A 21822-nucleotide genomic window follows, 5' to 3' on the forward strand; every position below is an offset into this window, starting at 1 on the left:
ATCACTACAACATGGATTAGACACCAGACTGTCTTCTGTCTTCCAGATTTAAAGGTCCCACGATACTACTTATCATAACAAGCAGCTGTTGTCGTTCAAAGATCTTTCCGTTCGATTATTAAATTTGCCTCTTTCCGACCACAGCCGCCTCATATACACACAAGCTGTCTGAGCACAGTGTCATGTATTGAGGATGGGCCCTTGCCTGCAAAGCAAAACCACCTTAGAAGTGTACGATCAGAACGTACTAGATCAGCGAACAATTCGAGCAGACTTTCATCACAACGTTCGAGCCACGGAACAGAGTACGAATACTCGCGATAAAAAAGGAATTGAAAACAGATCCAGGTATATAATCGAATGTAGTCAACAGTCGCACACAACAGCAGCAGCAGTCACACAATCACTCCACATGCAATGTAGTTTAAGTAGTAGCAAATAGGCCAACAAAATTACACGAAAAATGTTTATACTATCAACTTTATGTTCAATTATAATAACACCAGCGTTATCTTCACAAAGAAAGCAATGTTTTACAAGTTTTTTTGAGTAATAATCTCCGTTTGTTCACAGTAAAAATGCAAATAATAACGGAGCGCGAAATCACCGTTTAATCCACTACAAGCCGTGTTGCCACAAGTTCAATTCTTCTTTCAACATTCTTCTTCATTTGTCGCGTCAATCAGTCATGTATTATTATGGAAATTATGGAAAATACATCACGTATTGGCATATGATACAAAACTTGTAACTAAATCGCATCACAAACCATCCAGATTTTTATTATAGCCACAGATCAACTATGGCAATTGATTTTGACACATGCTGTGTACAGATTTTATAGCGGAATCCTAGTTGCCTTGGAAGCATGACGAATGTTTTTCATGTCAATTAATTTGTTGTTTTGGGTTGAAATCGGATTCAAATAACTTTAAATTTACATTATTACTTCGTATTTCTAATATCTTTTTATTATTTCAGATTGTTGACTGGATACGCTTCACTAAAAATACTTTCCAGTTAAACATACAGTTTTATGCCAACCACTGATTCCACTGAAGGTGCAATATTGATTGATGATTTCTCCAATTTTTAAATGTTCCTTTAAACCCTGCTGTACAATATCGGTGACCACGCATGAAAGCTCCAGATTACGGAAGAAAATGTTATCAAAAGTAGTTACAATCAATTATTTTCTGTTTTCCATAGCCGTCATGCGTAATACTTACTATGCAGTGGTGTCAAACGGAAATAGGAAAATGTTCGATTGTCGTGAGAGCTCACCACAGCGTCTTCAAATTCTTCATCAGATAAGGAATTCTAAAAGCACCACAATTGATGAGGCTTTGATGAGATCGATAGTAGACGTATGCAGGAATTTACTAATTAGACGAAGAAAGTCAATCTCGCACATATGAAACGCTATTTTCAACGCATTCGTATCATATATTTCTATGTCCCTGCTTTCAAACATCGTCTAAGTTGAATCAACATAATCGAATCTTCTGCCGCTTGATGCGAAAGAATTTATATGGATTCTACAACAAAAACCCAACAGGTGATCGTTTATTAGATCCTGACTGCTTCAAAGTCTCCTCCAACATTTTTTTCCTGTATCTACGACAGGCTAATGGGTGTACAGAGAAATTGTATCAGTGCGAAGGACATGTGTTTAATTCTGTGGTTTAATACCAGGTTCAGGTGCCAGGTGTGTTACTTCACAAAGAACTTTTGTCTAGAAGTTTCATAAAAAAGGTTAAAATTAAACTTTTTTGGTTCTTCTAAAAAAAGATGCGTTTCACAATTCCCTCTGGGAAGATGTATTTTAATTTTCTTATAGGAATGAGATTTATTAACAGCCAGACCTTCGTTTTCGGGGCGAAAACATTATATCCTATTTTGCATAAAAAATGAATTCCAGAAGTGATGAAGATGACTTGCAATAGAGGTATTCTCCAAACTCCTCCTTGAAGTGATTTAAATGTGCCTGTCTTAAAATTATGAATATCCTCTCAGCCTAGCCTCCAGCTAAATATTGTGGCGGTGTTTTGTATGGAATTATTATTTGGACATTATTATTATTTGATGTTTTCCATCTGAAACAATAGAATAAATGAAAATGCAATAAAGCACAATGAATTATAAACTTTTGACGACATTGTAAATACAATATGACTCAAAATCTCTGCTCAAAATAAACAAGGTGAAAATTTTCGCCTTATAAACAATTTGGTATGTATCCTAGGTAACATGAATTGTGCCATAATCGTTGTACACAGCTAGTGTCAAAATTAAGTTACCCTAGTTGATTTATGGCTAGCGTAAAAAGCTGGATATTCTCCAATATTCAAACCAAAACGAAAAACTATTAATAGGAATCTGGAACCTAGCGGCTCTGAACTCTAATTCCATCCCTCCTTGAACATGAGAGAATTAATGCTTCTTCCAGCATATGATGCTGTTGGAGGGGATGAATTATGTTTTCATCACACACTTCGCAACAGATTCACGGCGATGTTGAAATCAAGCTCTTCCATTCAGTTCGTGGTTGAGCATCGTTGAGAACGGAAGGGTGTGCATGGACTACATTGTAACTTGAGATATCCTAACGAGATTGAAAGGTGCGTTCCTGCTTAGCGTGTGTCACGGTGGTGATCAGTGATTTGTGCTTTTGAATCGGTCTTCGAGCCCGCCAAAGGCCAACCGACCGTTGTTTATGGATGTGTACGAGCGCAAGTAGTAGGAATTAAAAGACAGAGAGGAAACATTAACTTTCCTTCCTCCTCATACTTCGGCTGCTTTGTCCATTTCAATGATCAGAAATCAAAGGGAGTGAGCGGTGCAAAAGTGAATGAAAAATGGAGGAATCAAATCAAAATAATAACATGTTGATTTGAAGCGCTATAAAAGTATAACAGAAGGAGGAGAGTGAAGAAATTAATTACCCGTACGGCAAAGGCAATAAAGCGCAATAAAAACTAAATGAAAAGAGTTTACTGTGATGTACATTGGAGAAGATATATCTGGAAATAGAGCATCATCAAAAATCGATTCGCGCGCGCTTTTGATGAATAGAACATTGCCGAAATTGATCGTGCCGCCGCCGCCGATGTTCTTGATATGTGAGCGTTTTTATAGTAATATCGATTTCATTGATACAGCGCTGAATTTTTCCTATGGTAGCGAGTAATCGACGAATTCATCAAAGCAAACGAAACTGGTTCGAAGATACATACCCACATGAAGTGATCGTACAGTGATCGTGCATTGAGTAGAGTGCTGTTGGCAGTTAACGAACAGCTCCAACCGCTTGAAGAAACGAATTCAACCCAACAGTAAGAAATATGCATAATGTGAAAAGTCACTTAAGAACGTGTGCAAAAAATAAATAAATCGAATTAAGCGAAATGTGTACAATTAATTACGAAGGTATAACGCGTCGCTGGTAATTGTATGAAGAAATACCGTTGAGCTCATGAATCTCTGCAGCAGCCGCCTTGGCAAAGTGCTCTGAGCTGAATCCAACAGTCAGTGGTCCTCTCGTCGTCATCGTCGGCGTGGATGCTGCAGGCTTTTTTGTGCAAAGCTTTTCAGCTTCGCCGCCGTGTCTGGGGCTGAGGCTCAACTTTACTTCGCATAAATGAAGGATCGCGAAGATAGAAGGAGTTCGTATGCTGCCTGCGTGGATACGTGAATAAGCCAAAAACGCACACAACCAGCCTGTGTTTAGCATCTTGTTGTTGATGCTGTTGCTGGATCTTAATAATTCCCTCGTGGTAAAGTGCTTTCCATGATCAGTGCCGGGATTTGCCGGAACAAAGTGCATCAAAAAGGAAAATATAAAGATCACGGAGTAATGAATTAAAAGAAATTATCCATATTTCAATCAAGTTATTGTGCTTTCCAGCAACAAATGAACAAGAGACCGAGAGAGTTTGGCTGTAGAATGTAATTATAATGTTGGTTTAATGTTCGGCATCAAAACACCTTAAAGGTGGTAAATTTCTGTACAGTTTTGAGAGCATCAAAAAGAAGTGAGAAAAGTGAAAAGCAGCAGTCAAAGTGAAACGAAAATGGCCTCCGCAAACACAAAAAAGATGAATCTGTGGATTATTCTTGTTGCTCTCTTTATAATTGTTCCCATTCATTGTGGCTACGGACATAATTACGGACAAGGAGTTCCGACATGGATGTAAGTACCTCGGCAAATATCTAACGCTCGTTAAATTCTTCCGAAAAAAAACAGTTGCGCGTGCTTTACAGAGTTTTTGGGTTTACATCATTCAACGATATTTCAGAGCAGCACAAAGCTTCTAAGTTTTGAAATTGTATTATAGCCTATTCAGTCTACAATCTTTATCACTTGACCACTCTCTTGATATAAAAAATCACTCATCTAAGTTTCACTGCGAATAATTTATATGATGTTTCATATCAAGATACTCTTTATCAAGTGATAAACTTATAGTGTGAATATTATTTTAGACTACATTGGGTCATGAGTACTTAAATATTGCTAATGTAACAGGGAGGAATGTTTCATGAAGTATATTCCCTCGAATCAGTTCATTATTGTAACAGCATGCTTACTTAGTTGTTACAGCTGATGGTTAATTGGGACAAAACTGTCCTTGCTCCAAGCGAATTCTAACTCGTTAGCAATTGATTTTATACACTGTTAAAAATCCAATCATATCCATTATTTGTGGCACACATAAATTTTGACTATAGCATTTCCCACATAACGGCTATGTAAATTTGCATAGCATATATGCGGAAACACACATAACCCTCATTAACTAATAACCTTTATGTGGATTCTCCTATAGCGGGTGGTTATTAACGCACACATAAAATTTATTTGTAAATTTCTTTAGATTTTTGCCAATAAAAATGAGTGGATTTTTATTAGTGTAGGACATTTTCAACACGATTCCCCTTGCGGGCAAGATGTCCGTTTGGAAAGAAGTTTGTCGAACATCATTGATTGTTACATTGACGGCTCCCTCTCGAAAGGAGAGCAGACGCAGGCGTCTACTCGCGTGAGCTAAGATTGGAAAGTCCCACACACTGGGTAGACACTGAACTGTCTTTCAAGCGGAAATATTTGACATTATGTGTGGAGTGCAATCCACATTGCAGCAACGCATTATAGGTAAACTAATACACTTCTCCTATTTAGCTGATTAGTGTCTAAACAGAATTGTTTTGGCTTAGTTAAGTCTTTGACATGCCAATTTCACTTTGTGAATGTTTACCAACTATTTGGCAACGCAGTTGCGCATAGACCGAACAGTTACATATCAGATTCACGTTTAGACTTGACAAAACTCCTCAAACTAGCCTATAGTTAGATAAAGTTATCATCAGCAAAATGCTGCGCTCGAATTCTCAGGAATGAAAAACAGAGTGTGAAAACCTAAGCAAGAACACATACGAGTGTGGCTTCGAGTGAAAAAGCACTCATTGAGCCTCCGGAGCGACGACGCTTTGTTCGTGCCAAAATTCGTAAATGCAGTTTCGAAGCTGTGAGTGAGAGTGAGTGGCGCACCCCTAATACCTGCTCCTAAAAAAAACTCTGACTCTTGCTCATTTTCCACTCGGCAAGGAGTTCATGGCAAGCCTGTTCACAACTATCATAGACAAATGAGTCAACGCGTTGAATATTTGCTACGTGATAGTCATCTTGCACATTGAAGATGTCCCAGCTGGTCCGGTTATAATGGTGTAGCAACTAATAGAAATCGATAATAGAAACAAAAGGCAACGTGAAGCTGAGAATGGGGATGAGGGTATTTTACAACGCCCTACGAAGCTTCTCTGTGGTACTGGAGCTTCTAATCCACAATCCAATATTATTGCTGCTAAACAAGGAGACGACACCAAATTTTGGCTGTACCTATCAAATATCCATCCGGATGTAACCGAGGAAACAGTATCGAGCATGGTGAATTCTAACCTGGAAACCCAAGATGCCTCTGTAGTCAAACTCGTTCCTCGTGGTAAGGACGTACGTACCCTCTCCTTCGTATCGTACAAAATTGGAATACCATCGGACTTGAAATCCAAAGCCATGTGCTTGGATACATGGCCAGCTGGTATAAGATTTCGAGAGTTCGAGGATACTAGCAGAAGACGTGATTTTTTAATGCCGGTTCTGCTGAAATCTCAACAGCTACCCACAGACGAAACACCGAAGACAGGCCAGTAGACTGTGTTACTAATACAATCTCTCCTTGTCATGCAAAGTCTCACCCTGATTCCCAAAACGCAGTTCCCTTAACAGTTTTTTATCAAAATGTTCGTGGGTTGAGGACTAAAACTCAGGACCTTCGCTTGGCACTTTCATCTTGCGACTATGATGTCGTTGCACTAACCGAAACATGGCTCGGTGATGATATTCTAAACTCTGAACTCTCATCCAATTACGTGATTTATCGTCTCGACCGGAATCCATCCACTTCTCATTTGCAGCGTGGTGGAGGCGTATTGATCGGCGTCAAGAAGCATATCCCGTGTAAGTTAGTTCCACTGGTCAACGCCAACAGTTTGGAACAAGTAGCAGTTTGCCTGTCTTTGCCAACACAGTCTGTCTACATTTGTTGTATCTACATAAGACCGAGCTCTGAACCCGCCACTTACTCCGACCATGGTTCTTGCATTCAACAGTTGTGCGATATGGCTGATGTCACAGATACAGTCATCGCTCTAGGAGACTATAACTTACCCAGGCTTTCGTGGGAATTTGATTCGGATATGAATTCCTACATTCCTGTCAACGCTTCGTCCGAGCAGGAAGTAGCTTTGACGCAGACTATTCTTTCCTGCGGATTACAGCAGATACAGGATATTCGGAATGTAAATGACAGATTGCTCGATCTAGCTCTCGTTAGTGACGCGGATAATATCGAACTATATGAATCACCAAACGGAATTTTAAAAATTGACGCTCATCATAAGCCTTTTATAATTAAATTTGACTACATTCGCAATACTAACGACATTGGACAAGACTGCTGCTATTATGATTTTGAATCTTGCAACGAAGCTGCAATTCAAGCCCGCTTAGCGTCGATAAACTGGGAATTGATTTTTTCGGATTGTGATGTGGACGAGGCTGTATACCGGTTTTATGGTATTATTTTTGACACCATCCATGAATATACTCCAATTCGTCGCAAAAGGTCCCGCACACATTTCAATCAAGCATGGTGGACTCCTGAACTTCGCAACCTCCGAAACAGATTGCGAAAAGTTAGGAAACGTTTTCTCAAATCACGGACTGAGGTTAACAAGGAATCGCTTCGAAATATGGAGGAGCACTATTCATCCCAGCTGAACAGAGTTTTCTACGAATACATACAGCGCAACGAATCAAATGCAAAACGGGATCCGTCGTCGTTCTGGTCATATGTGAAAAAGCTTAGACGGAATAACGGTATCCCACAGAATGTCTACTTCAAGGAAACCAACGCCGATAATGCGGAAGGTGCTGCCAACCTATTCGCTGAATTCTTCAAGAACGTGTTTTCGAATGTCCCCCCTGCTCATTCACCTGAAGAACATCGGGATTGGATGAGTAGTTTAGCACATTACAATATTCATCTGCCGCAATTGAATGTTTCAGTTGATGAAGTCCAGAAAGTTCTTTCATATGTGGATGCTTCGAAAGGCCCCGGCCCTGACCGTTTACCGCCATCGTTCATCAAGCAATTTGCTGCGCCTTTAGCTTCGCCAGTTTCAATCATATTCAACCGTTCCCTCAACAGTGGAGTGTTCCCGTCAGCGTGGAAGGTTGCATCAATTACACCTATACACAAGTCGGGGAATATACATAACGTGGAGAATTATCGTGGAATTTCTATTCTAAACTGTTTACCCAAAGTGCTCGAAAAAATGGTCTATGATGTTATGTACCACGCGATTCGCCCAATGATTACCGAGCATCAACATGGATTCATGCGAAAACGATCTACAACCACTAACCTCATGGTGTTTGTCAACTCATTGATTAAGTCAATCGAGAAAAGACGACAAGTCGATTGCATCTACGTGGACTTTAGCAAGGCGTTCGATAAGGTTCCTCATGGGCTCGTTGTCGACAAAATGAAACGTATGGGACTACCGGACTGGGCTACACAATGGCTGCAGTCGTATTTGATTGATCGCTCTGCCTTCATCAGTATCAACGGAATCAGTTCGCCCAGCTTCGAAATACCATCATTAATCTTCATCCTATTTGTCAACGACCTCTCAACTCGTCTGAAATCCTCGAAACTTATGTTTGCCGATGATCTGAAAATATTTCGTGTGATTAGATCTAATCTTGATTGTTGTGCACTCCAGCAAGACATAGACTCTCTCCTTTACTGGTGCACTCTGAATGGCATGCAGGTTAACATTTCCAAATGTAGTGTCATTTCTTTCAACCGCTTGCGTAATCCCCTGCATGTTGATTATTCAATGGGAAACAACAATCTTCTCCGAGTTAGCACGGTCAAGGACCTGGGAGTAGTAATAGACTCAAAAGTGAGATTCAATGAGCACATCACGACGGTAACAGCTAAAGCTTATGCTCTGTTAGGCTTTGTTAAAAGGAATACAAACGCTTTCCAGGATGTTTATGCGCTCAAATATATATATTGTGGCGTCGTTCGTAGCCTGTTGGAATACGCTGTAGTTGTTTGGGCACCCTACCACGTCACACAAACCGACCGAATAGAAGCTATCCAACGGAATTTTATCCGATACGCTTTACGTGTGCTGCCCTGGAATGATTTCGCCAACTTACCACCTTATGAAGAAAGATGCCGGCTAATTTCTCTGGAGACATTGGCATCTAGGAGAAAACTTCTACAACGGCTCTATGTTTATGGACTTCTCAACGGGGATGTTGAATGCAGCGCTCTTCTAAGCCAAGTAAACTTTCATGCTCCTCAACGACAACTACGTCAACACTCGCTCCTTTGGCAATCTACCCGTCGCACCAACTATAGCTTTAACGAACCGTGGACTTTGTGCTGCCGTGCATTTAATGAAACCAGTGAAGTGTATGATTTCGGCTTAAGTAAGTCTACATATAAACGAAGGATCCTCCATATAGTATAAGTTTCAATCTGTACAACAATAAGTTGAAGATTAAATAAATAAAATAAAAATAAATAAATAAAAAACTACAGGTGATTCAACAAGCTCATTTTTACAAGTCAAAATCTGACATAATACTTTTTATATAATGCAAAAACTAAAGTCGATTTTTCAGCTTTAGGTAGCAAATGATCTTCTATTGTTTCACCGACTTTAATGGAAAAAAGCATTTGGTTTTAAAAATGGCCGATTTATTGCTCTGTTATATAATCCCCTTAAGCACTGTTGTCACCGCTTCAAAATTTTATTGCGCTCAAAAAATGAAATCAAAACGTGAATTAATTTCTGGAATTTTCACGTTGCAAGATGGGCCACGCAGGGAAATTAGGAGGAAAAAATATTTTCACCTTGAAGATGATATTTTAGGAACCCAGAATCTTCAGCAAAGTCAAAGCTTATTATTTAAGCTTTATTTTGAAATTGGTTGCAATAGGGTGGTCCCACTACATTTTGAGATGAAAAAAAACTTCTATATTTCTTATTTTAGCGCTGTACGATGTTCAAGACAGTTATTCCTTATTTAATTTTGAAGCTCTTTGCTGAGGAAACCATTGTTGTACATCGTTGGCTGTGAGAATTTCAAATAATAATGTTAGGGTGACCCTTAAAAATCAATATAAAAATTGTAACTTTTTAGTTTAAATTTTTATCAATGTTACATCTTCTACAAAGTTTTAGAGCATAAAAAATGCACGTTTTGGTTACACAACCGAGTGAATACATTGGTGGATTGCAGAGATATCACTGTTTTTCTTGCCTGTATGATTGAATGGGGGGGAAATGGGGATCAATTTCTCCCTGAGTTAGACAGAGGAAGGGCAAAGGTTTGTTCTGCATATTTTGTAACTGGGGAATTTTGGAGAATTTAAGGTTTTAAATAACATTAGAAAAAGTGAACGCGTGGTATATTATTCTGGTTTGCAAACGTAAGACCTTCACGAGTTTTTCGCAAAAAAAAACATTTTTCAACGTGTAAACTATCTATCATCTCTGTGTGAGCATTATCAGATGAGGGATCATCCAGAATGTAATGCCCACTTTTAGAATAGTATAGCTTGAAACCTGGTGCCAAACGTAGATGGAGTTGCAGATGTGTAATCCACAGTCATTGTAGATTCGGCAATATTCTACAATTAAGCGAACTAGAATTCCTCCACACAGCTGGCCACTTCCTCAAAAGTGTTTTTTATATATATGTAACTGTCTTAACATTTGCTTAACCCGTATAGGCCCAAGTGAAGAAATTCAAATTAAAAGTGCCACTGCTCATCGAATATTTGACGGATTTGCTTAATTCTTTCAGCATTGGACTCGTACAGGTTTCTAGTTTCCGGAACATGTTGCTAGAATCGGAAATGTCCTTGTAGCCGTAGCTATCCCGGGGGGTCACTGGGTCAAATACGGTCAAATTGACCATTTTTTGGGACCACAATGAGATTTGTCGAATGAAACGAGATAATTTTCCTCAATTTCACACAAAATGATTATCACTATTTCCAAGCATCATGAGGGGTGCTTCGGAAGGTCGGATTGTGGCCAACCGATTGATTACGGATGAAGCCGTGCCACTTTGTGGCCGATTCCGGAAGACCCTGGGAGACCCGGGATAGCTGTTAAAAAATAGGATCAATATGGCTGTCAAACTTCATGACTTTCAAAGGACTTTGCGAATATGCTATTTTTGTTTTTTATTTCAACTCATCTGGCCACTTTGTAGCCGATTCCGGAAGACCCTGTGGAACCCGAGATAGCGGCCATAAATGGGATCAACGCGGACCAGGCAATATGAGTATCAAACTTCATGAATTTCAATTGGCATTGCAAATATGATATTTTTGGTCTTCCTTTCCAGTCAACTGGCCACTTTGTAGCCGGTTCCGAAAGACCCTGGGGGACCCGGATCAGCGGCATTGAATGAGATCAGTGCGGACCAGATGAACCGGCAAAAAAGTAACCAGAAAAGTTGAAACATTAAAAAAATGACAAATTCGCAAAGTCTTTTCAAATTTATGAAGTTTGATACCCATATTGTCTGATCCGGACTGATTCAAGTTATGGACCCTATTCCGGGTCCTCCAGGATCTCCCGGAACCAGCTAAAAAGTGGCCAGATGAGTTAAAACAAAAATGAAAGTCCTTTGAAATTCATGAAGTTTGATACCCATATTGCCTGGTCCGGACTGATTCAATTTTTGGCCGCTATCCCGGGTCCTCCAGGGTCTTCCGGAACCGGTACCAAAGTGGCCAGATGAGTTGAAATATAAAGCAAAAATGGCATATTCATAAAGTCCTTTGCCTGGTACGCACTGATTCTATTTTTGGCCGCTATCCCGGGTGTCCCAAAGTCTTCCGGAATCGGCTACATAGTGGCCAGATGACCAAAAATGGCAGATTAGCAATGTCATTTGAAATTCATGAAGTTTGATGGGTATCGTATAGACTGAATCAGAATGGTTTTATTTTTGGGTATTTTTCCCTCGGCGGCTTCATCCGTAATCAATCGGTTGGCCACAATCCGACCTTCCGAAGCACCCCGAATCGAAACAGTTTCCAGCTTCCTAAGACAAACTGCACAACTTTGTAGCGCATCATTAGTATGTGAGCCAGTCTAATATTCATGAACGCTGCTGCTGAATGGAACGCTGCGCTCAACTGCAGTCAATTAACAAATGCAATTCATTAAAACGGAAGCAAACACTGTGCTGCCGTTTTTCCAATATTTACTCAATTAAATGGATGCTGGTCGTAAGTGAATAGCTGATGTGCAAAGCCTTCGTCGAGAATGGTTAAAGTTCGATCAAAGGGATGGGATAGAAAATAATATCAACCACTGACCTATAAGCATTATTGTTCGTAGTCTTTGCTTAACATTTGAATTCAAGACAGAATATCATTAATAACAACAAGTGTTAACCATTCGAATATTGAATTATTATGTTTCTACGCCTCATAACGAAATATCAAAATGATGAGTTTACTACCAATCGTCTTAGATCGAAGAATTGAGGGGATGTCAGTGCGTGCGCAAAAAATGTGACTCACTTTTTTGACACTTATCCTTACTTAGTTTGCTCGCAACAGGGTGCATTCAATGTTGAATTCTTTTCCAATTGTTTCATGTTGAAAATGGGCCAGATCGGACTATGAGCACAAAAGTTATGACCATAATACTGTTTCGCTCCAATTCGAAGGAATAATCTGGGTTTTTATCTTACTTATACTAAATGCAAATATTCACCACAGAATCGTATTTCATTTGCATAGCTTTTATAAGCTTGCTGTTTATATCAATTAGTTTGTAGCACACTCGCACTTTTACTTCTGGGGTTTTTTTCATCAGCTTAAACTTTTAAAGCTGTATTCATTTTTTTAATATTTCATCAATTTCTGTGGACATAAAAAAAACATTGTGCATAAAACAAGCAGTGTTGAGAAAATAATTTTCAGATCTGAAACATCGAGCTTTCACACGCACAAAACTCGTTTGCGATTTTGAAGGAGCCCATTGTGTTTGAGTTTTTCATGCGTACTCGCATCGTTTTATTAATTTGTCGAGGAATTAATCGTCCCAAAATGCGATAAAACCAAACGGGCGCAAATGATTGTTTACTCTTGCAAGAATGTTCATTGTTCGATGCTTGTTTTGAGATTTTGAATTCAGAATTTTGAATTTTGAATCTCAATACTGCTAGTTACATGATATACATACAAATTCCTGCATTAGTACAGCACAGAAATCTCTCGATTAGGAACAACGGGAGTTCATCAAAAACACAACGTTGAGAAAGTCACCTATAAGCTGTCATAAAGTCATAAAGTAATAGCCACCTAGCGGATGCCTTTCTCGATGTAATCGTTTAATCTAACCTTAGTGTAATACTGATACCTTGCGGCGAATCATGGATGATTCGAAACACTATCTTCATAAACTTTCAAACATAATTCTAGACTAACATTTGAAAAGGGCGTAACAGCCAAAAAGTATTCCTTCTGATTCTTTGTCTACATATATAGCAATATATGTAGGAGAAGAATCAAAAGAAATAAATTTTGGCTGTTACGCCCTTTTCAAATGTTGGTCTAGAATTGACCATGAATTAACAGCATTTTTTGCTGTTCATTGTTCAATACACATTAAGCCGTATAAATCATCGTAGCCATGTTATGGCGACATGCTGATGTAGTCAGTTATTGAATGAGCAACGATTGTTTAGTCCATTGTGATTCCATTACGAAACAAAAATTGTAGATCTCACATATTACTTACGTTGTGTTTCTTTTAAACCTTCCCCGGCTATGTAGCTGTGTAAAAAAAAGGAATAGGACAAATAAGTCACTATCTTTTCACTCGACACACACAATGGACCCAACTCATTAGTCGCGATATTTGGTTAATTTAATTAAATTTGATAACCAAAGCTCACTAGCAGAACTCGTTCCTTTCCCAAGCATGACTTCGAGGTGAAGCTTTCTGGACGGTCAGACAGTATCCTGTGTGCACAGCTGTACAAACATCTGTGCGCTTAGATATACGAAAAAAGATTTTTCCATTCATTTATATTAATTTCATCCTTCTCCTGCTCACGAGGAGTTGCCTGCTGCCATGATCCATTCAACCAAGAGAAACTAACCCACATTTTATCAACAAAGCTCAACTCGTTCGTTCGTACGTATGCACTAAATAGGGTTACCTTTCACTGAAAGGGACTGAAAAGGGTTCATATATCTCGCCACTCATCTGCAAACGTTCGAAGTACAAGAAACCCACCGAATAGGTATACAGTGGCAAGTAGGCATGCGGTTGGATTTTATTCAAATGTGTATATCCAACAAACGATAAAAAGAACAACTTCGCAAATAGTTTAATGAGATGCAAGTTCACCCTAGTTGCGCGCAAGCTTATCTCATGAAGGATTTGTTTCAATGGAACACGATGGCGGGAAAGCTCTACGTGTACAACAGTATCAAACCTGAAACACCTTCTGTTCCACCTTTTTATAATAATGTCAGAAATTTCTTCAAACACCTGTTTTGTTGATTTTTTAAAGAGCCTGAAGATGCAATGAACTGAATGACTTTTGATAATAATATTTAAGTTGCATTATTATTGGGTCTCCAATTAACCTTTCGAGAAAAGGTGTAGGATTGCCAATCTAATCCCTAAAGTCCATTTTTTATCGCCCCTAAGACGTTAAACCTATTGGGATCAAAACGAGATGCTAGGGGTCTAGTAAAATATGAAGAAAATATGAGAATTTCAATCAGGACTTGACTCAATCATCTGAATCATTGTGTGATTTTTATTTGTTCTCCGATTCTGAACATAGCGAATTTATGTTCCTCATATGCGTAGAAATAATATGCTCTTCCATAGATTTTAACCTTAAACGAAGGATTAACTATAAATCCAGCAAAGACTGTTTTAGTTTCATTCATTCGTAGAAGAAAGTTTACGCTCAAAGGCCTGACAATTGATAGGACAGTTCGTCAAGTGTTAAATACTTAGGTGTCATCTTAGATGACAAACTTAATTGGAACTTACACATAGAACAAGTAGTTAACAAAGCTACAAACGCTCTATGGATAAGTAATAAAACTTATGGAAAGAAATGGGGACTCAAACCTAAAATGATCCATTGGATATATACGGTTATTGTACGACCCAGAATAGTGCGACAAATATTCGGTTACAAACAGTAAAGCATCGTGCAAAAAAAAAACAACAATTAAATGCGTGCATGAGTAACTTTGCCCAAGTTCACGATAAAATAAAAAATGATCTATGCTCAAACGGATCTATGAGTTGCAGCTTTATTCCAAATTTAACTTCAGTGATGATTATTTGGTGGTTGGTGAAATAATTCAAGCCCTCAAATTTGTTCAAGCTGCTGTGGATCTTCTCTGCTGTGAATTCAGCACTCTATATGAAGCTGACGGGGTGCTCCAATTTATGTTGGAACAATTATCAAATTAGGCCAAAGAAATTTCCGCTACTTAGTCTATATGCTTTGAAGGGATAAATCCAAGACAGCCGATCAGAATACACCGATCTTTTCGCTTTTTTGAATAATTCTGCCGTGAAGCAATTGATCTGAATCGATTTTGTCATTTTCTTCAAGACATCCATCTACTTTGATTAAGCAAGCGGACGGGATCTTGAAGCGTCGAATTATTGGTCTCATCGTTTCTGATGCGATCGTTGAAACTGAGACAACGACCATACCTGACCTTCGTACCGATCGAAGATGCCTCTATGGATAATTTTTCTGGTTCATCTAACAACTTGTGGAGAGACTGTAGCAGAGCAAAACACTGCTGGTGGCAAATGCGTTGACGCCAGGACACTTGCATGCAATCCGTAAGGGTTTCTCCTACTATGAATCTGGAGGGATTAATGGCAAGTAGTTGACACTGATTTTCGACGGTCTTGGAACCATTCGTCCAACTTCGGTTGAACCAGAGAGGAAATTTTCAGTAGTTGGCAACATTGCCAACAAAATCCAATGCGGATTGGGAGATGATTTGCTCAGTGTGCTATGTCTACTTAAGTTTCGCTTTGCCAAGCTCAACCAAGCAATGATTTTAACATTTGAAGTTTGTCAACAAATGTTGTTTTTCATCCAAAAGGCCAAATCAAAAGTTTTTCTTGTAAAACTTGATATTTTCCCAAAAACCGGTATTCTACCGGTATTACCGGTATTGACTGCACCAAATACCGAATACCGGTATTTGTTAAAAATGGCCAATACCGACCACCCTAGTTCAAACAGACCGCCAAATATGGGAATTAGGGGGACCAAATATTCCTCCAGGATCGATTATGTTGTTCTAAACAGATGGATCAAAATGAATGATAGTACTGGGGCAGGAATCACAGGCCCAGGACTTAACTTATCTATACCAATGGGAAAGTAGACTACTGTTTTCCTTGCAGAAATATTTGCCATCTTGGAATGCACATTCGTATGCTTGCAAAGAAAATTCAGACATACCCGGATTTGTATATTCTCAGACAGCCAGGCAGCTATGAATGCATTAAAATCATTCAAATGCCAGTCTACATTAGTTTAGGAATTTATAAAATTGTTGAAACAACTAGCTATGTCCAACCAGGTATATTTGTACTGGGTGCCAGGCCATTGTGGCATCGAAGGAAACGAAAAAGACTCGCAAGACAATGTTCAGGTGTCCACTTCATAGGACCCGAACCTTTTTGCGGAGTTTCTAAATGTGTTATACAAATGGAGATAAATAAATGGGAGGATGAACGATACAGTCGAGTTGGATCGCTACAAAGGCCTTAAGACAATCTAAACAGTTCATCACTCCAAACATGAAAATTTCAAATAAATTGCTAAATCTGAAAAAAAGTTCTTTGAAAATAGTTATTGGTCTGCTCACAGGTCATTGTCTAGCCAGATATCATTTGAAAAAGATAAACAGAAGTCAAACTGATATCTGTCGCTTTTGTGACTGTGAGATTGAGACCTCTCAACATCTGCTGTGCGATTGTTCAGCACTCCATGCTCCATGATTGAGTTTCATGTAGCGGAAGATGGGGAGATTTGAGCTCCCCTGTTTTATCGATAACCAAAGAAGTTTTGTTTAACCGAATTTTTGGTATAAATCCTCTACTCAAATGATCGTTATGTGGTGGTGAGTTATTTTTAGATTGACAACCGTATTTGTTTTGCAGAAAGGTTTGTGTGTTTGGACTCTCCCAAAGATTTTTTTAGTGACCACACAAAATCTTAATAACTTAACCTATCTATGACCAAATGCTTTAATTTTTCATAGCACAAAGCCATGAATATGCTAAATTATCTGTAGGTACTCATAAAAATGTCAAAATTCCATCACAATTTATTGTATTTGTATTTTAAGTTGATCCCTTAATAGTCACCCAAACAGAATTTGTTCCCCGTAACGCTGGGTAGACACCTTTGCGTGGTGTGTTACGGTGTAAGATCTACCACGGTCACATTGTCAGCTACAGGAAAATCGTGACCCAACGAATACCTTCCCCAATATCCAACTCCGTGGTACTTATGAGGGTATCGCAGAGTCGGGGGCCTCTCATTAAGTAAGTGCGCTTCCATCAACACTTCCTTCCCCTCCCAAGTTATGGTGAAGATGGGCATGGCCAGGAGTAGTAATCCTCATGCTTTTGTGATTTTTATCCTAGATTGAAATCAAGGACCACTTCGATTTCTGATAGCAATCTGATTAACGATTTCAAAAGAAAAACATGAGTATCACTAGTATCTAATCTACAAAGTATACATACACCGTAACTATGCTAAACAAAAATTCGGAGAAATTAAAAAAAAACTAATTTGTTCCTAGGCCTCTTCTTGCCTTTCTCGTACAACTAAGTTGTACCGAAAGGCTATCATTTCACTCCGAGAACGAACTTTTTATAGAAGCCTCTGAGACCCATAGTATTATATACCAATCGACTCAGCTCGACGAGCTGAGCACATGTCTGTCAGTCCGTGTGTATGTATGTGTGTGCACAAAAGCTATAAAAAACATTAGACAACTTTCCGTATAGTAATCTTTAATCGATTTTCTCGCAACAAGTTTCATTCGACAGGGGACAAAGCCTTGTTGATCACTATTGAATTTTATAACGATCGGTCATTGCATTTAAAAGTTATGAAGAAAATGATACACCGGCCATATAAACCCCATATAAGGTTGGTGTCTTAACTAAATGCGAGAAAGGCACCACCAACGCTAGGTGGATTAATCTGGGTTTTTGTATAGATTTGACAGATTTGATGATTTCATTCATTTTCATTTATTTAGTTAACATCTAAACAGATAACACTGAATCAACAATTTGACGCCACAATGCACGGTTCGAGGCCGCATCTCTCCATCCTCGGATACGCCCCACGCTCGCCAAGTCGTTCTGCACCTGGTCTGCCCATCTCGCTCGCTGCGCTCCACGCCGTCTCGTACCTGCCGGATCGGAAGCGAACACCATCTTTGCAGGGTTGCTGTCCGGCATTCTTGCAACATGTCCTGCCCATCGTACCCTTCCGGCTTTAGCTACCTTCTGGATACTGGGTTCGCCGTAGAGTTGGGCAAGCTCATGGTTCATTCTTCGCCGCCACACACCGTCTTCTTGCACACCGCCAAAGATGGTCCTAAGCACCCGTCTCTCGAATACTCCGAGTGCTTGCAAGTCCTCTTCGAGCATTGTCCATGTTTCATGTCCGTAGAGGACTACCGGTCTTATTAACGTCTTGTACATGACACATTTGGTGCGGTGGCGAATCTTTTTCGACCGCAGTTTCTTCTGGAGCCCGTAGTAGGCCCGACTTCCACAGATGATGCGCCTTCGTATTTCACGACTAACATTGTTGTCAGCCGTCAGCAAGGATCCGAGGTAGACGAATTCCTCGACCACCTCGAAGGTATCCCCGTCTATCGTAACACTGCTTCCCAGGCGGGCCCTGTCGCGCTCGGTTCCGCCCACAAGCATGTACTTTGTCTTTGACGCATTCACCACCAGTCCAACTTTTGTTGCTTCACGTTTCAGGCGGGTGTACAGTTCTGCCACCTTTGCAAATGTTCGGCCGACAATGTCCATGTCCTCCGCGAAGCAAATAAATTGACTGGATCTGTTGAAAATCGTACCCCGGCTCTTACACCCGGCTCTCCGCATGATACCTTCTAGCGCAATGTTGAACAACAGGCACGAAAGTCCATCACCTTGTCTTAGTCCCCGGCGCGATTCGAACGAACTGGAGTGTTCGCCCGAAATCTTCACACAGTTTTGCACACCATCCACCGTTGCTTTGATCAGTCTGGTAAGCTTCCCAGGGAAGCTGTTCTCGTCCATAATTTTCCATAGCTCTACGCGGTCTATACTGTCGTATGCCGCCTTGAAATCAACGAACAGATGGTGCGTTGGGACCTGGTATTCACGGCATTTTTGAAGGATTTGCCGTACAGTAAAGATCTGGTCCGTTGTCGAGCGGCCGTCAACGAAGCCGGCTTGATAACTTCCCACGAACTCGTTCACTAACGGTGACAGACGACGGAAGATGATCTGGGATATCACTTTATAGGCGGCATTAAGGATGGTGATCGCTCGAAAGTTCTCACACTCCAGTTTGTCGCCTTTCTTGTAGATGGGGCATATAACCCCTTCCTTCCACTCCTCCGGTAGCTGTTCGGTTTCCCAGATTCTGACTATCAGTATGTGCAGGCAAGTGGCCAGCTTTTCCGGGCCCATCTTGATGAGCTCAGCTCCGATACCATCCTTACCAGCTGCTTTATTGGTCTTTAGCTGTTGAATGGCATCCTTAACTTCCCTCAAGGTGGGGGCTGGTTGGCTTCCATCGTCCGCTGAACTGACGTAGTCATCTCCTCCGCTGCCTTGACTTTCATTGCCTGTACTCTCAGCGCCATTCAGATGTTCCTCGTAGTGCTGCTTCCACCTTTCGATCACCACACGTTCGTCCGTCAAGATGCTCCCATCCTTATCCCGGCACATTTCGGCTCGCGGCACGAAGCCTTTGCGGGATGCGTTGAGCTTCTGATAGAACTTGCGTGTATCTTGAGAACGGCACAGCTGTTCCATCTCCTCGCACTCCGCTTCTTCCAGGCGGCGTTTCTTCTCCTGAAAAAGGCGGGTCTGCTGTCTCCGCTTCCGTCTATAACGTTCCACGTTCTGCCGGGTACCTTGCTGCAGCGCGACCGCCCGCGCTGCGTCCTTCTCCTCCAGAATCTGTCTGCACTCTTCGTCGAACCAATCGTTCCGTCGACTTCGACCCATATACCCGATGTTGTTCTCCGCTGCGTCGTTAATGGCTGCTTTAACTGTACTCCAGCAGTCCTCAAGAGGGGCCCCATCGAGCTCACCCTCTTCCGGCAACGCTGCCTCGAGATGCTGCGCGTATGCAGTGGCGACATCAGGTTGCTTCAGTCGCTCTAGGTCGCGGCGGTCGTCGGTACCGAACATTGTTGATGACGGATAGTTTTGGGCGCAGTTTAACCATCACCAGATAGTGGTCCGAGTCGATGTTAGCGCCACGATATGTCCTGACGTCGATAATGTCGGAGAAGTGCCGTCCATCAATCAGAACGTGGTCGATTTGTGATTCTGTCTGCAGTGGTGATCTCCAGGTGTACCGATACGGGAGGCTGTGTTGGAAGTAGGTGCTACGAATGGCCATATTCTTGGAGGCGGCGAAATCAATTAGTCGTAGGCCGTTTTCGTTCGTCAGCCGGTGAGCGCTGAACTTTCCAATAGTCGGTCTAAACTCCTCCTCTTGGCCAACCTGAGCGTTCAAATCTCCTATGATGATTTTGACGTCGTGGCTTGGGCAGCTGTCGTACTCACGTTCCAGCTGCGCGTAGAATGCGTCCTTATCATCATCAGTGCTTCTGGAGTGTGGGCTATGGACGTTGATTATGCTGAAGTTGAAGAACCGGCCTTTGATCCTCAACCTGCACATTCTTTCATTGATCGGCCACCACCCGATCACGCGCCTTTGCATATCGCCCATCACTATGAAAGCTGTTCCCAGCTCGTGTGTGTTGCCGCAGCTCTGGTAGATGGTATGATTACCTCTAAACGTTCGCACCATTGATCCCTTCCAACAAACCTCCTGCAGCGCTACGATGCCGAATCCACGGTCCTTGAGCACATCGGCGAGTATGCGTGTGCTCCCGATGAAGTTGAGAGATTTGCAGTTCCACGAACCGAGTTTCCAATCGCTAGTCCCTTTTCGTCGCAGTGGTCTTCGCCGATGGTTCCGGTCCGTACTCTCTTGTTGATTGTTCGTTGCTTATGATTTTTTAAAGGCTGGCTTGCAGGGCCTGACAATGTCCTAATGTCCTAATTCCTAATGTCCTTATTTCCGGTGGACCATGGTGCACAGTTTCACTTAGAGTCCCTCGCTGGCACTCGGACGATGATCAGCCGCCCCTAACATGGAGAACAGACGCTGTTGTGAGCCGATCCTGACATGGAGAACAGACGCTCAATAAGATTTGCACCTCCGAAGAGGAGCAAACCCCCCTTCCCTGTCAGCATACGACCATAGTTCCCACCGGGGTTGGTTACCCGATCTTCCCTAAGGTTGCTCGTATCCCGGCCAGCACCGCGGGGAGGTAGGGATAGGAGTTGCTGGGTAAGAGGCTAAGAACCGCGAGATGGGGTCTATTTTATTCCTTCAGGTACGCGAAGTACCAATGGTACGCTTTACCCAGCATTTGCCGTACCATTTGATTGATGATTGATGATTTGTTGGCTCTAAAAAATATTTATTGCATAGACATCCTAGAAAGAAGATCAAGACTCCCCAAATGCAGGAAAAAATTGCTGTTATTTTGCCTGTCTTGGTATTGCTTTCGATTGCTCCATTCTACTTTGAGCTAAGTGCGTGTATTTTCATCGATAAAAGCCAATGAAAAATTCAACAAATTCTAAGATTGCAAAATACTCTCGAATTCCATAACAAAAATCAGTCATGAAGACTCACAGCAAGCTTGAGGTTGAGCTTGATTGACTGCTCGTAGTTGCTACTCCATTATGACCAGATCAGCTGTTCTTGCACAGGGAACCAACAGATGTTTTGCTTGGCCAATGTGATATATAGGAGAAGGCAACTAAAGGAATTTTTAATTGGATGTAGGAAACGAGCTCTATAGTTAA

At 41.0% G+C, this 21822-nt stretch overlaps 1 protein-coding gene across 1 annotated transcript in view; it reads left to right on the forward strand.

Moving 5' to 3' along the window:
* Positions 1-2552: 2552 nt before the first annotated feature.
* LOC134211870 (protein Wnt-5) overlaps positions 2553-21822 on the forward strand; it is a 114077-nt gene continuing 94807 nt past the window's right edge. Inside the window, exon 1 of the mRNA XM_062689225.1 lies at positions 2553-4192. Coding sequence (XP_062545209.1) covers positions 4074-4192 — 119 coding nt within the window. The 5' untranslated portion in view covers positions 2553-4073. The remainder of the gene's footprint in view (positions 4193-21822) is intronic.

This window comes from Armigeres subalbatus, chromosome 2 (genome assembly GCF_024139115.2).
Source record: "Armigeres subalbatus isolate Guangzhou_Male chromosome 2, GZ_Asu_2, whole genome shotgun sequence".
Lineage (NCBI taxonomy): Eukaryota > Metazoa > Arthropoda > Insecta > Diptera > Culicidae > Armigeres > Armigeres subalbatus.